General features: G+C 37.1%; 1 protein-coding gene across 8 annotated transcripts in view; it reads right to left on the reverse strand.

Annotated features, from left to right (window-relative positions):
- LOC145984152 (uncharacterized) overlaps positions 1-16,327 on the reverse strand; it is a 233,421-nt gene that overhangs the window by 82,384 nt on the left and 134,710 nt on the right. For 5 of the 8 annotated variants that reach the window (XM_083117621.1, XM_083117622.1, XM_083117626.1 and 2 more), the window contains exons 12-13: positions 5,674-5,757; positions 994-1,150 (exon numbers count right to left, since the gene is read on the reverse strand). In XM_083117621.1, coding sequence (XP_082973747.1) covers positions 994-1,150; positions 5,674-5,757 — 241 coding nt within the window. The remainder of the gene's footprint in view (positions 1-993; positions 1,151-5,673; positions 5,758-16,327) is intronic. The other 3 variants (XM_083117627.1, XM_083117624.1, XM_083117623.1) reach the window with 1 other exon arrangement.

The raw sequence follows: 16,327 nt of genomic DNA on the forward strand, positions 1-16,327 counted from the left end.
GAGCTGCGTTTAAAAAAACGAAAGAAAGAAAAACAGAGCTTTTAAGTGATTATCGCAGACCCGTGCATATCAATGGCAGATTAATGAGCTCATGTAGGAGCTGTCTGTAACTTTCCTTTTTTCTTTTACTTGTTGCATGCAATGTTCATTGAATGCATTAAACTGTGTATGCAGAGGCACTTGCTTAATTTCAGACATCAAAGGAAATTTAATCTTGACTGGGAATGCAAGACGTGCATTTTCCCCTTCCTGTCCCTCAAGGGAAATGTGACACTTGTGCACCCCCTCCTCCCCCAAGTCATCCCTCTTTCCTCCTTCCTCTTGCATGAAAAGCCTAACCACCGGAAGTTCAAGGTAGCATGGTGGAGGAAACTGTTGCAAAGCAAAGAACAGGAAAAGAGGAGGGAGAAGTTGTGTGGCCAACAGAACAGCCTTCTGGTAAATTTTACGACATTGGCACAGCTTGGAAAACACAAAGCGCGAATTGGGAGTTAGGGCAAACGTAAGATTGAGGTGAATGTCCTATTACTACAGCTGCATATTTATGATGAATAAAGATCAAGATTTCGGTACAAAACCTTGGCATATTTCGGGATCAAAAGTGGTATATAAAATGGCATTTCAGTGTTAAAATGGTGAATAAAAACCTAAATTTGATTTAAAAACTACTCTTTTTACACAAAATAATATTTCACTTCTAACAAGACATTTATATAGTTGTAAGAATATTAAGTTTGTTCCTGTGTAAAGGAGTCCATTTTTGCTTCTCAAATTTCATTTTTAACAGTTTATTTCACATTTTGCATCATTTCGTGACAAAACATGCTAGCAACATGCACCTCACACCTTCCAAAAACATGAAAAATTCACACTAAAATGTGTTATTTCACATTTTGTATTTTCGTCAAAAATGAAGGTGCTGAACATACAGATGCAAATATATGCACAAATACTTACATGTTTCTTCGTTGCACAATTCAAGTTCAATCTTACCTTCCTTTCTTGATTTAAGCTCTTTTTCCTTCTTCTCAACCTCCTCCTGATGCTTAAGGTGCACTTTCCTGCCACTCCTTCTATCACATAGGTTCAGCTTAAACCTTCCCCTTCCTGGTCTTATTCTCAACCGAGGATGCTCTCTTTCAACGTGCATCTGTGAGAGAAAATATTTTATGTGACACATAATTGTATAATCAAATTTTGAATAAAACGTAAGTTAAACAAGTTGTTAACATACCTATTTACATATTGCAGTGAAGTAAGTGTCCAAAACTTAAGCATAATGCTAAAATTTGCATTTAAAAGCAGAGGAGAGTGTTGTGGGCACGAAAAATGCAGCAGATGACGTATTGTTGATGAGCCGCATTGAACCGAGCATCGCCAGTGTTATCCTGGGCCTCTATGGGAGGAAAGTGAACACTAGTGCTTGAAGCTGAAATGCGTGCATTCTGTGTACATCTGTTGTAGTAAGCGGAAGGCACTGCCGAGGTAAATGTGGCAAGAGACAGCAGAAATATGGCAGAAAGACATCATTTGGACGAGTTTTCCAAGGGTCAGAATTGTGACCTGTTCCATGTGGTGTATGTTGGTATGGTGGCTCCCTTTGGTGCGGTTTCTTTAAGTTTTCCGGGCCCTCTATCCTCGAATGGTTATTATGCCTAAGTTTTGGACACTAATGATCAGAAACTTACCTTTTCATTGTGTGCTTTCATCATTATTTGCAACTTCAAGTCATATACCTGAAACAGCCAATGCATTTTGTTTGTTTACATCTACTTTAAATTTGAAGCTTGTTTCTGTATAATTAACAAATAAATGCACGTGCACAGACGAAGACTGAAACTTAAAATGAAACCTGTAGAAGTTACATGCAGTTTGAATGCACAAAAAGGCATTAGAAAAAAACATTATGTTGAAATTGATGAAAAAAACCACAAATAAAAGAATGTTGATGTGTCATGAAAATTTATCTTCATTTCTTTAGGAAAATTAAAATTTGGACTGAGCTGCTACCAATGTGTTAGTGTAGACTAATTTCATTGACATTTGCATTAGAGGTTATCAAATTATCAACCAATATTGGCACATACCATCTTGGCGTGCGAGTATCCAGTACAAAGTGATCTCAATGTCTGGATATTATGAGTCCTGTAAATCACATGTGGCAAATTGACTTCCTTATACAGATAAATTTTAAATATGTATGGTAACTGCATAATTGAAAGAAAGAGTATTATGACATTTCAAACTATTCATAGCACTTTTAAACTGCTGAATTGTTTAAATATTTCTCTTGGCAGGAGCGTGTAGGATTGGTATCAGCTCAGACCTTACAACATCCTCACGTTTTCTGTTCATATGAATCTCTTCCCTGGTCAAATCTCTAGAATAAAATATACATAATATTAATAACTGGCAATAAATGATAATATTGACTTCAGTTAACATAAGCTGCAATTCCACTGAAACCAACATCTAAGCACTACATAATATGCCACAGTAATGTGCATAGCTATTGCTTTAATTGAGCAGACATGAAATGCCATGCAGCATGTGATGGTGTCTTTCTGTATATTGATTCATACTGTGTGCATGACATGTGGATCAGATTCTTAAATGCTATTGCCATTGATCCAAAGAGCAGTGGATTGGTGGAAGATGTAGCATTTATTATGGAATGGCAGATGGAAGAACTAGTTTAATTTCTTATTTTCATTAGAACTCTGGTAGTGGAGAATAAATGAAAACATGCAATATTTCATGCTTCAGTATAAAATACATAACACAAAAAAGATGCACCATGAAATATCATATAAAGGAACTTACTTAAAAAGAAGTTTAACAGAAGGACCTTGCTTCTCATAAATCCATGAGTCACATCTTGTGTGTTGTTTTATGAAATATCACGATATTGCATCACACTAATTCACTGGTAATTATTCACAACCTCCTACTGACTCTTTATCAACACCCACAGCCAATGATTTGATTTGGTTTATTTTACTTCACTTTTCTGCCACTTTTGGCTAATCACGAAGATGAGGATGAACACTGATGGATGCTCACAAACACCCAAGGCCAGGCTGGGATTACAATCAAGGATCCCTGCCATCGTAACATGCTGTGATAACCACTCTGCCATGGAGGCTGGCACCCAAAGCTAATATATGCCATGAATTCTCAATACCATTACAAAAAATGTGTATATATTAATCAAATACTAAGTTTTCCAATTTAATACATACTACATACCAGGGCAGCAATTTTAAGGAATCGATATGAAAATAACATGTAACATTAGGAGTGGCTAGGGACAGCCTCAGTGACTTGGAAATACATGCTAACAACACCAAACCTGACCTGCCTAACCTTTCCATGTATGCATATAATAGCTTAAACAAACAAAATTTAAACTGCCTCACATATTTACATGGTTATTTCTGCTATTATATGCATACATGGATAGGTGAGGCAGTTCAGGTTTGGTGCTGTTATTATGTATCTCGTGCTAAGGCTGTCTCTAGCTGCTCATTGTAACATTTTGCAAACTTTCAATAACCACCACCCAATAGAAACAAATTAAAGAGCCCACCTCCATGGCAGGGTGATTTGTGCAGCATGCTCCAATGCAAGGAGTCTCAGGTTTGAATCCCAGTCTGGGCATGGGTGTTCTTTGTAAGTGTCCTTTCATCTATTTCATCATGTCATCACTCATCCTCAACTTTGCAATTAGCCAAAAGCAGAAGAAAAGTTAAGTAAAATAAACCAAATCCATCAATCAATCAACCAATTAAACAATGGGGAAATACATATTATATAAATGATCTAAAAAAAAGTGTGCAACTTGATTCATCCTTATCATACAGTATGATTCAATTGGCTTGTGTCAAGTTTATTACCAAATGATGGGCCAAAAATAATATTAAAAAAAAGTTAGCTAAATTGATTGCAGATTTTCAAAGATCATGTCAACTAATGTATTTTGTCTACAACATGCAACACTGTATAAAGACACCACACACTACACAAGGAACTTCATACATGGAATCGAAGCATATACTAGGGAAAGTAAAAAAAAATATCTACACTTCTCAGCATAACTTTCTTTAGGTTGGCCACACTGCCTTCAGTGTCCGCATGCTGAAATGTGGTACTCTTCTTGTTATGTGCCAGAGGTTTCATATTAATTGCTCCATTTTTTTCTTTCTTTTGTTACAGGGTAAACATGGTTGTGTGTTGTTGGCAGTGTGCACCAAGGGAAAACAGCGATCAATGATCTGAAGCTTGTTGTGGATGATTTCGCACACAGAACCATGACTAATAGCGTGGGTCGAAAAAATCGTATTTACATACGGCCTCTTTCGTGGTATTCTGCCATGATATCCATGCTTCCACAAGGCACGTCGGACAGTTTGATCGAACATCATCTTGCCAGCAACATTTTCTACTAACGGTTGTAACTGAGGAACACTTGGTCGGGGTTGTTCTCACACTCTTTTTAAAATAAAGCGTTCATCAGGTTTATTCAACTCTCTCTCTTTTGGTTTTCTCGGGACATTCTGTGTTGAACCTTCCTCTCTAAATTTGTTTACTATGTATTGAACTGTGGAGTGTGATTTATTGACTGTTTGTCCAATTTTTCTTAACAAATAACCTCTAAGTGCCAAATTTATAATAACATCCTTCAGATCGGAACTAAGTTCCTTCACCTTGCCCATTTCGAACACGATGATAGATAGACGATAGGCCTACAACAATACCTACACCAGCATTCCACTTGACGGGGAGTGCGCCTGGATGTTCAAACTTGTTACGAAGTTGCAAACTGCTCGAAATCTCCCCAATAGTGGTGGCACTGTATGCGAGGTAGATTGAAACTCTTGCCTGCACGAATAACAATGTTGCATGAAACATCTTTTTTCACACAAATTATATGCTCTGTTTATACACTTTGAACATATATTTTTATTGACATTTGTTGGTGAAACCTTCATTAACATTAATTTCCAGGTACATATGCAAATGATTATATTTACTAGTAGATGACATTTTTTCCTCGGAAATTTTATGTGTACGAATAACAATGTTCCATACTGTACAAAAGAAAGAAAATGGAGTGATTAATATGAAACCTTGGCCACGTAACCACAAGAGTACCACCTTTCAGTACATGAGCGCTGAAGGCAGTGCGGCCAAGCTAAAGAAGGTTATGGTGAAAGTGCAGATAATTTTTGACTTCCCTTGTAAATATAATGAAGAGTACACTAGATGTTGACACATGGTACAAGTGTTTTTCTAAATCAATCCCCAAGCTGACAAAATATTGCCAGTTACATGATGCACATGTACACTTGTTGTCTCAGTGGAATTTTGGCTTTATGAAAAGTTTTTGCATAGTCATAAGCAAAAGCATATTGTAACTAGCTATTGAAAACTGACTAGAAAATGAAAAAGTAAACACCTTATTAAGCAGACAAGTTTACCCACACTAGCACATTCTTTTCATTAACTGTGTGATCAAAAGTTCACATATAACTTTGGAATGCATTAATTTTATTGACTATGAACAATATGCCTTTGCTTCCAACAGTATACGCATAGTGTTATGCCACATTTTGTACAGAGAAACTACAGAAGAAAATCATAACTGCCAACATGGCAATTATGTTCACCTACAATCAAGGATTCATGGTTGAATTCTTCACTGAAGGCAGTGGTTGGGGAAACGCATTGTACTGCACGCTCTGTCCTGCTAAGTTTCTGTGAATGAAGTAGTCATTAAAAAAATAATAATAACTAGTTGATTGTTTTTAAAATGTTACCATTTCCAGATATGGTACTGACACTTAAAAAGTAAATAAAAACTTATAGACTATGTAACATCACTGAAGTGAGTGCTGAATGCCATCTAACCCATGATAAACCATACCTTTAAAAAATTATGTGCAAAATAATATAAACTCTATATTTCAAAGGAAGCATTTCATGCCTACAAACTAAATAAAACACAGAACTGAAAAAGAAGACATTGCAGGATTTACAATGTGATACAGCACATGCCTGTGGTCTGCACAGTTATATAAGCACTCAAGCATGATTGAACTGTAAATTGAGGAAAAAGTTTGTTCAAATGTCATAAAATTTTGAATCAAATTTATTGCAATGTGACCTAGTGTGCACATATGTATCTCAAACCACATTGATATTTCTATTACATTCACAGACTTCATTCTTTGTTATTTTTGGATGTTAGCAAAGCTCAGACATATAGATGGTGGAAGAAAATATATTTCTTAACTGTATCTACTATATTAACCCTAGAAAGCTAATGCGTCCTCTGGCAGACTACTCATGTGAAGCCGTTTTCTGGTTTCACTCCCTTCCACTAAAATCTTCCGCTCCCCATTCCGTCTACCTTCATTTGGATTGAAGAAACTGACAAGGAAGTATCGGTGTCCTTTAACAAGTGTTCCTTCAGTGTGTTCTTAACGGTTTTTAATTCTGCGTCATCTGGCAGATGAAATGTTAGTGTATACATACACTGAAACTTCCACAAAAACTTCGCAAGTTTTTGCTATCATCCTGAACGTGGAAATGCAAATAACTAATGCAGACGCTCAACAATAACGTGGAAGGAATAACTGTGCATTCTGATCCTCAAGCAAGATCAGTCCAACTGCCATTGCTCCAAAGCTATGTCTGGTTAATACCAGTCAAAGTGTTGTTTTGAGTGCACACAAGACTTATAAAATTATAATTTTGCATTCCTTTCATGCTATTCTTGCATTTTGGAAGCAAATTCAAACTTTTGTAGTAAAGAAGATAGTTTTTGCAAAATTTAGGCTGTGATCTAATATTGAAGAAATCCTTAGTCCAGCAGACGAATGGTTGGTTAGCTTTAAACTTTTGGCACAGGACATGTTAGCTTTCTAGGGTTAAACATGTGAATGAATCATCATCATTCTTCAACCAGTACTTTAACTGTTCCCATAAATATTTGGGCATAAAATTATCTACTTATTAGCCCCTTCACTGGCACTTCTACTGCAAACCATGGGAACCAGTCATGGAGAATGCAAACTATAACTCAACTAAGCTACAAAATAACTCCCAGTTAAACATGCACACCTCCCGCCTTTCCATGACACATTTTAGGACATTTATATTACAAACTCCATCTCCTACAATATATCTATCACTATAGCCAGATCATCACTTACATGTGCCCTCCAATATAAACGTTCCTCTCTTTGCTCTGTTTTTACTACTCTTCCCAACCAAATTATCCCACAGAATGTTGCATACACTACACAAAATGTATTATTTGTTGATGGCTCAGTATTTTTATAATACTGTAATCCCTTTATCATCACTGTCACCATGCCATGAAGGCACAAAAAGGGGGATGTGGAGGAAGGGCACCACACTTTCTTGATCTCAGCAATTTTTTAACATGATGTGATCACCACCATGCTCTGGTCATCATTACCCCCAAGGTATTCAAGGTGAACACCACAGCTAATTTAAATGAGCACAAGGCCAGAAAAATTCCAACCCCAGGAATCAAACCTAGGTTTCTTGAGTGACAGATATCCTACAGACTAGTCCACCATGGGTCCAAAATATGTAAAGGCAAGAAGCAAAAAGTATACTGTGGTAACTTAGAGAGGTGGCATAAACTTTGGATGTTATTCCTTACAGATCCAAGAATGTATTGATGATCTTTTTGTTTATGCATTTGAATTTTCTACAACAATACCTTTTCAATAATAGAATTACCAGGTTTTCAAAATTTTCTCATGCGAGCTAGTGAGTGAGTGAGTGAGTGAGTGAGTGAGTGAGTGAGTGAGTGAGTGAGAGAGTGAGAGAGAGTGAGAGAGTGAGTATATATATATATATTAAAGTGTGAGGGTTAGGTCCCAATGCAACCTGAAATTTATACTCACAAAGGTGAGGGTTGCGAAAGGCAATGTAAAACAATGCTATCATTCTTACACTTTGTTTTATTCCACGAAGATGCGATTCCAAACTTACAAAAGATATAAAAGTTTGTCTACCATAAATGGAATTTTTTTAAAAAAAAAAACAAGTAAAAAGAATTTTGCAACAAGTTGCAATTCGTGTACCAAATGAAAAACCTCAACAAGTGCAACTTTATTGATCATCTGTGTGGAATTAAATCCTCATCTTCAGCAATATTCTCCACTTTTACAATGAGATTCACAATGAAACTAGCAGACTGGAGATGGCGTTAAGTCCTATTACTCACGTTTGTGAGGGTTGAAACTTATTGACTGAGAAGAGGACCTAAACTACTTCGAAACACAAATATCTATGCCACAAACACTACAACAGACGTTCTGAACAAAACAACATTGTTTGATTAAAATAGAAATTTCTGTCAACAGTCAACAATGACTGAATACAATAAGCAACCACGAACACTGACACAACTCTCCAAAGTGAACAATGCAGCCAATAAGTGCGAACAAAAGATTGTTACAAAAATCACAGCTGTTCTCTGAACTGTCACAGTCATGTGAGACCGGGCCGAACTCCACCTAAGGAATTTCACCTCGAATAAAGCCATACAAAAAAAACCTCACAAAAGTGACAGTTAGGTCAGTTGTGCTGAAGACACATTCCCTGGTTTCCTAGACATAAATAACTTTTTCATCTATAAAGTCATAATTTCACGAAAACAAAATATAAATAATTAAATGCAGAGGATAGATTCAAGAGTGGTGTTTTAACATTCCATTAATTGGTTAAATGGAAAAAGTTGCAGAAAATAAAATGTATGTCACATAATTTACGTGAAGAGAAAGCTTCTGCATGAGCTGAATAGGAAAGTTGCAAACTGCACTTCTGAGACAGTTCAAGAATTGACCTATGTTAGCAATAGAATATCAGACATATGTATTTGCAGATTATACAGATGGAAATGATAATCATTCACATTAATGCCCAATAATATCAGCATTTATTGTTAAAGCTGCAAATTACTTTACTGATCCTATGTTTCTATAATAGGTGTATGATTTACTTTGACAATTCCAGTGTTTTATTTTAAAAAATGGTACACGTACTACTTAGTGTTTCCTCCCTCATTAATTACATTTCTAATCATTAATCATACTCATTTTGGCAATAAACCTTATGAGGATGACAAGAAATGGGAAACAAGCAAAAACTACAAACACAAAAATACCTCCTAATTGGTACAAATTATCACTAAAAAGTTCAACAGCATGATTGAAAGATGGTGTACCATCTGTACACAGCTGAGCCGATTCTGATACCAATGCATTTATATAGGCCAATACCAGTAGCAGCAGAGTGACAAAATACTGGTGCACACGGCCAACATATTTAAGAGTCTGGGTACCTCACAGGGTTTACAACACACAGACAAATGCTTTAATAATCTGATTATTTCACATGTAAAATTACGAATATTTTTCAGCTAAACTCTGGTAGATTAATATGATACTTAACAACCTGAAATTGTTACAGTGTCCAAGTATCCATACTGATGGGAATCGGAATGAGTATAAGCTTCAGAATCAGTATTGATTCAAAGTGGTAACGACAGCCACCCTCAAAGTAGAAAAGATAGAACTTCCAACAAATTGCTGACTGGTGTGCCAGTGCAGATATTTCCCCTATTTCCTACACCACCTAATTTACCTGTTGGAAGTTTTATATCTTTCTGTATTCTCACTGTTTAACTTGTAAAAGTTTTACAGATAAGAAAAATAATTTTTATTAGTTTTTTGCCAATACTTTTTTAAAAACATATCCTATATATCCCTATATCCCAAATAAAAAATTTTACTGCATTCATGTTTACCTTCAGCTTTTAACCCTTTCGAGGCGGAGCCTCCAGATGACAAAAGTAACTAAAGGACAGTTTACGAATATTTCGGCAAACACATATCTTCGTAATAAATGTTCAATAAACAGGAAACCGAATAAAAAAACAAAAACAAAAAAAAAACACGGAATCTTTTTGGCTTTAATCTCCAAGCATCACCTCACATCTGCCATCATCATCTGGTAGACTCTGATGTCATTGTCGTGTCGCCAGGCAGATTGTTAAAAGACACAACAAAAGCCTACGTGTTTTTCAAGGCTCTATAAGTTAAGGGCTCCGTCTTTCAAGTTCTACGCTGTAAATTTGGCTCTGGAATGAAGAAAGGGATTAGAGCTTTGTCAGTCCTGCGTTTTCCACTTAGCAACAGGCGGGGAAGTGGGAGGGGGAGGAAGCCTTTCTGTATAGCGTTATTTGAGAGTGTTTTTCGCGGTATCTGTGCAGCACAGATGGCTACGGTCTTCGGGGGAGGGGAGAGACGTGAGTGAAATGTAATACACACTTGCAGGCAAGGAGTTTGGCTGCACAAATCACTCTCTTGTTATCGGGATACGAACGTGAGTGTTTGTGAAACCTTGTCATGAGAAGAAAGTCTTTTGTGATGGAATCTCTTTGGCCAGGAGGAATTCGTGACTTGTTGGAGGAGGGGTTTGACACGGGGGATGAAACAGAAGTTGAAGATATACAGGGTGGTTCAGAAGATGATATACAGGGTGTGCCAGAAGATGATCGAGAAGAACCAGAAGTGGAAGGGAGGGAAGATGGGAAGATGAAGAAGAATTAGAGGAGAATGAAGATAGTGGTGATGCGAGTGCAGTGCAGTGGGAAGAAGTGAAGAGGGGGTATAGACATCAGGGTGGCCAAATGTTCTTCCTTTCTCTGGACAGCCTGGTGTAAGAGTTCGTGCCCTTGCGAACAATCCTACTCCTTTTCAAGCTTTCAGTTTGGATCGATGGGCAAATTTCTGATGGAGTTTCCGGTCAGTTGTGATAAACATTCTCCTTGACCTTGAGTTTTCTTCATCTTTTTTTAAAAAATTACTATTTGTATTATTGTTTTCATACTATGTATTCGCCATTGCATAACTTGGGGCAATCAGTGACAAGTGGTGGTTTGCCCAGATCGATGAGTGCTACCGGATGGGAGCTAGCCAAACTTTTTTTTTAAAAAATGGGTGCACATCGACATGTTTACCTTACCGAATGAAAGCCTTGGAAAATCTGAATAAAATGAGCCCTCATTGGCATTTATCACGTTATTACAATTTAAAAAAAAAAAAACATTTTCCAACATGTTACATTTTGCTTAAAATGAGCCCCGTCCTTGGGGAATATTTCGTCATCCACCTCGAAAGGGTTAAAGCTGTTGTTAATAATGACATATTAATCGATTTAGGTCACCTCCAGAATGGAGACCTGCTAAATTGATAGTCATTACTTCAATTTCTCTCACACTAATGCCATATGAGTTTGAAGTGCAAGAAGTTCAGATTACCATGAAATAGCCAATAATCTCTTCTAACATAAGAGGATGCAGGATTAAATAATCATTATCTATCCTTTGGGGGAACTACACAGTTTACTGGTATACTCACTTAGATATATATATATAAACTGTGGCTTAACAGCCCTCAAAGGGCCAGGGCCTGCCAGAGCGGTTTTTTCATTGGGTGACGTGTGGTCAGCACATTGGATCCCATCGCCGCTGTTTTTTTGTCTTTCGTGACTGGAGCCTGCTACTTTTTCTTTTCAAGTAGCTTCCCAATTGTTCTCATGATGAAATTTTGGGGGCTCCCACAATCGAACCTGGAACCACTCGCACCAAAGGGGGGAGCACTCTTAGATATTAGATATGGTTAAAATTAGGATCAATAAGCATGCAAAAAACCAAGCTATCTTCAATGTGGAGCCATCAACACCTAAAGGGAATTGCCATTGTACGAGGGTTGTCCTATAAGTAGCGAGTTCCCACACCTAGAAGGGAACAGGATGGGAACACAATAGCAACCTATTTTTCTACATAGTTTCCCTGCAGGTCAACACACTTTTGCCAACGCTTCTGCAGTGCTTTTATCCTGGTCTCATAAAAGCTTTCCTCAAGGCTTGAAAAATAGTCACCCACAACACTGATGATGTCATCATCACACTGATAATGCACACCACCCAAAGCTTTTTTCAGGTTAGTTAGGGAAGAGATGATAGTCTGATGGAGCAAGATCAGGTGAATAATGGGGATGTTCCAACAATTCAAACCCACAATCACGGATGGTTGCCATCGCAACAAGCGATGTGTGAACACGTACATTGTCGTGATGCAGAATCACCCCTTTAGAGAGCTTTCCCCATCGCTTAGTCTTCAAAACATCCCATAATTGCCTCACCAGGGAAGCATAATGCTCTCCGGTTATGGTGTTTCCCTTTCAGAGATGATCAACCAACAAAACACCCTTAGAGTCCCAGAAGACTGTTGTCATCACTTTCCCAGCAGAGGGACCGGACATTGCCTTCTTTGGGTGTGGGGGAGCCAGTGTGTTTCCACTGTTTTGATGACTGATTTGGCTCCGGTGCATAGTGATTAGCCCAGGTTTTTGTCAACAGTCACAAGTCATTCAACAAATCAGTGTGGATCAGACTGGAACAACTCAAGATTTCGTTCTGAGATCATGCATCTTGTCAACTTTTGTTCACTTGTCAGAAGTTTTCTAACCCAACGTGCAGAAACCTTTTTCTTCCCCAACTGGTCATGTACAATGCACTCCACTGTTGATTTTAACATCTTCAGTTCCTCTGCAATATATCGCACAGTCACACGTCTGTCTGCAAGAATAATCTTGTGCACTTTCTCTACATTTTCTTGTGTCACCATCTCCACTGGCCTGCTTGGGCGAGGGTCATCTTCCACATTCACTCTGCCCCACTTAAATTTGACTACCCATCTCTTCACTGTGGCAGAGAATGGAGCATCCTCTCCTAACGTTGTCACCATATCCTCATGGATTTCCTTGGGACTCAACCTCTTTTTCAACAGATACTTGATCACTGCTCGTATCTCTTCTCTCTTCATTTTTCTGACGTTACGCACTTAGCACATTTCTAGCTCCTGCTAGAACTGGACACTGCTTTGCATATACACTTACAAAGAATTGCTATTTCAAATCCCCAAATAGTTTTCAGATTGAACTATGGGAACCCTATCAGACTCACTACTTATGGGACACCCCTCGTATAACAAGGTCCTAAACAGGAAAGTTTCTTCAATAAGAACCTGACTACTTGCGATGGATATGCTGAAACACCAATGGATAGTTCATGGAGAAGAATGGAGTTTCTGCAATTACCCTACTTGGAGCTAACCTAAATATGACAGCAATTTCTGCAATGTTTTAGAAGATAATGGAACCAACATACAAGATTAGGGAGTATGAATTGTGAATGCAATACATCAGTGACAAATAAGAAGATATGAGGAGGATATTGATATGAAAAAGAGAATGTATCACAGATATGTATCAATTTAATATACTTGTAAGTGCACACTTACAAGTACATTACACACAAATATATACATTCATACATGCAATTCATGCTTACATAGAAAATAACATACATGGTCAACCACCAGATGCATACACATAAATAAACACAAATTTTATTAGTCAAGAGTATTTAACTAGCTTCTAAAAGGAGGAAAGTCAAAGAAAACAATTTCAGTTGGGGTATGTTGTCCAGTATAGTATGTGATGATATACAAAAGTGAAGTTAACAAAATGCATGTTGATTTTTTTTTAACCCTAGCACATTTCAATAATGTGAAAGAGGTGCAATCATATGTGCTAGTGGGTCAGTAATTTTTTTGTGTGCAAGTGTACACAAGTGTACAGCATATATGACATTCAAATAACAAATAGTATTGTAATCACTCCATTCCCCAACCCCACCCACAATTAATAAAATTAAAAAAAAATATGATGGCAAAGTCAGTCATAAATTGCTGAGAGCAGTGGCATGGGATGCCAGAGACACCAGTTTGAATCCTGGTCAAGCCTACATTTTTCACTAGAATTTTACGTAATATCTGTAATGTTTAGACACGAGTCCACCAAATCTTCATATGCATTGCAGCTTTTCAATGAAAAAATATGGGGGATAAGATATTTAGTACAAAGGAAGCATATTTTGATGCATTAAAAAGTTAGATTTATAGTGTTTAATGAAGCATATTATAGAATAAAAGGTTGCTCCACAATCCATGATCATATTAGCAATGTTTATGAAGTGGTAAATTACTACTGACTGGAAATGTAATTTACTAAAGCAGTTTTGTTCTGGAAGCCATACTCATGATTTTGATAACTTTTGTTGCACAGTCCACCTAAATCATCTTCATTGAACAGGGTGTCTGAAAAGTTACACAACTGAGATATCACCAATGTTGCCAGTGCACCTCTTATTTTCGAAAAACATACATTTTTATGAATTCGTCATAATTAATCCCATAAATCATCTGTAATGCATAAAATACATGAAAATGTATTATTTTCTTTCAATTCGATAAATACTGACAAAGAGCATTGATAGACATAAAAAATTATTGTGACTTACAGCTGCCTTTTCCCCTCGTTTCTTTTTACTTCATACATTTTCTTTTACTCCTTAGTAACTTTTCCCCCCATACTGAAAGTTCATGTAAAGAATCATTTTCTTGTTTAATGTTTAAAATATATCTACACAGGCAAAGTGCAAGTTTCATTCTATTGCTTTTTTGTACAAAAGTTATGTACATTCAAAATGTCGGTTGCGAGACTTTTCAGACACCTTGTATAATCAAATCGACTCAAGAGAGTACAAAGCAAAATACTAATTTACCTGGTGTTGTGGTAGTCAGAGAACAATACTACTCACTACCCTACTTCCTTCTACTACTGGCAGTAAGAAAATCTGAAGCTTTATACCCTCAACCAATTAGTGCCTCCTTAAGATTGAGCTATGTACAGGTAAACTTTACTTTCACATGAAAAAATACCATGCAATTATACAAACTAAAGTTACATTAGGATGTGGCACACAGGGGATGTACTATGTAGAAATTTCACTGAAAAATACAGGGTCGACCAGGACTCAAAGCTGTGGCATACTGTGCCATTCCTCTACAAACTGAGCCAGCTATGGTTTCATAGGCGCAGACTCCATGGGGCTTTGGGGGGGCGCTTTAGCCCCCCTAATGTTAACGATGTGGGGGCAGAGCCCCCCAAATAATTTTGCTTAAGAGGATCTAATGTATTATTTTGCTTCTCTTGTAAGTTTACTCTGAATTGTGACACATGAACGTAACTTTATATACACATTTGAAATGTTCTAGACCATCAACTTTGGGGGGCTATGACCAGAGACAGCAAAACACATGACTTATTACTATATACTAAGTACGTAATTATGAGTATTGTTAAAATTTTTACTAAAAAGAGTTTCAAAAGACGCTGTGCATGAACTAGGGTAGTGGATGGGACGTTCGGGTTACAAATGGCTCTCACATGACATTCAGAACGAGATCATTGATATATTAGGGAGATCTGTTTTGGCTCTGTGGTAGCAGATATTAAAAGTCGGGAATATTTTGCTATTATGGTTGACGAAACTTGTGACATATCCATCAGTGGACAATTAATATCCTGCATTCGAACAGTGAATATAAATTTTGATATTTTTGAGGAATTCATGGGCTTTTATGAGATTCCGAACACTGAGGCCAAAACTTACAAAAGGGAGAGAGTGAGACATTCATTAAATTATTTCAGTGAACAGAGCCCCCCCCCCAATAATTTCGACAAGTCGGCACCCCTGCATAGTTTTGAATGTTTTTTCACTGCCATGTGGAAAATTGTCCCTGTTAGTGCTACTGCAACAGGATCTGTTGCACTGACAGGTACAATTCTCAACAGGTAAAAAGAAGACAGCAAAAAATCAGGCAAAATCAGGGCTGGCTTTGTAGCTCAGTTGGTAGGGGAGTAGCACAGGATGCCACAGACCCAGGTTTTAGCCCTGGTGAAGTCTACATTTTCGCTGAAATTTCTGCAAATTAAAATTAGCTTAGAGCAAAATTAGTGAGCACATACTACAGTAGGTTAATTCAGCAATATGTACATGCAAATCTACAGAATACTGGTTCAGATTTGTCATACACCATATTAAAACATTTCAGTAGGACATTTTTCACAATAATTAGCATTTTTTTAAAAAAATCTAATTTATCTCATACCACACGTATGATCTAAAAACATAAGTTAAACTAGAGCTAAGCCAATTATGATGTAATGCTGTCAGCTGATATTACTGTTACTGGAAAGCACCAGGTTTCATTTAATAAATATTTTTATACAATACAGGAACACTGCAACATATACAAAATGTCAACAGTTTTAACATCCACAGAAATTATACAAACTGTGCAACTTTAACT

Source organism: Lepisma saccharinum, chromosome 2, assembly GCF_977018435.1.
Source record: "Lepisma saccharinum chromosome 2, izLepSacc3.1, whole genome shotgun sequence".
Classification (NCBI taxonomy): domain Eukaryota; kingdom Metazoa; phylum Arthropoda; class Insecta; order Zygentoma; family Lepismatidae; genus Lepisma; species Lepisma saccharinum.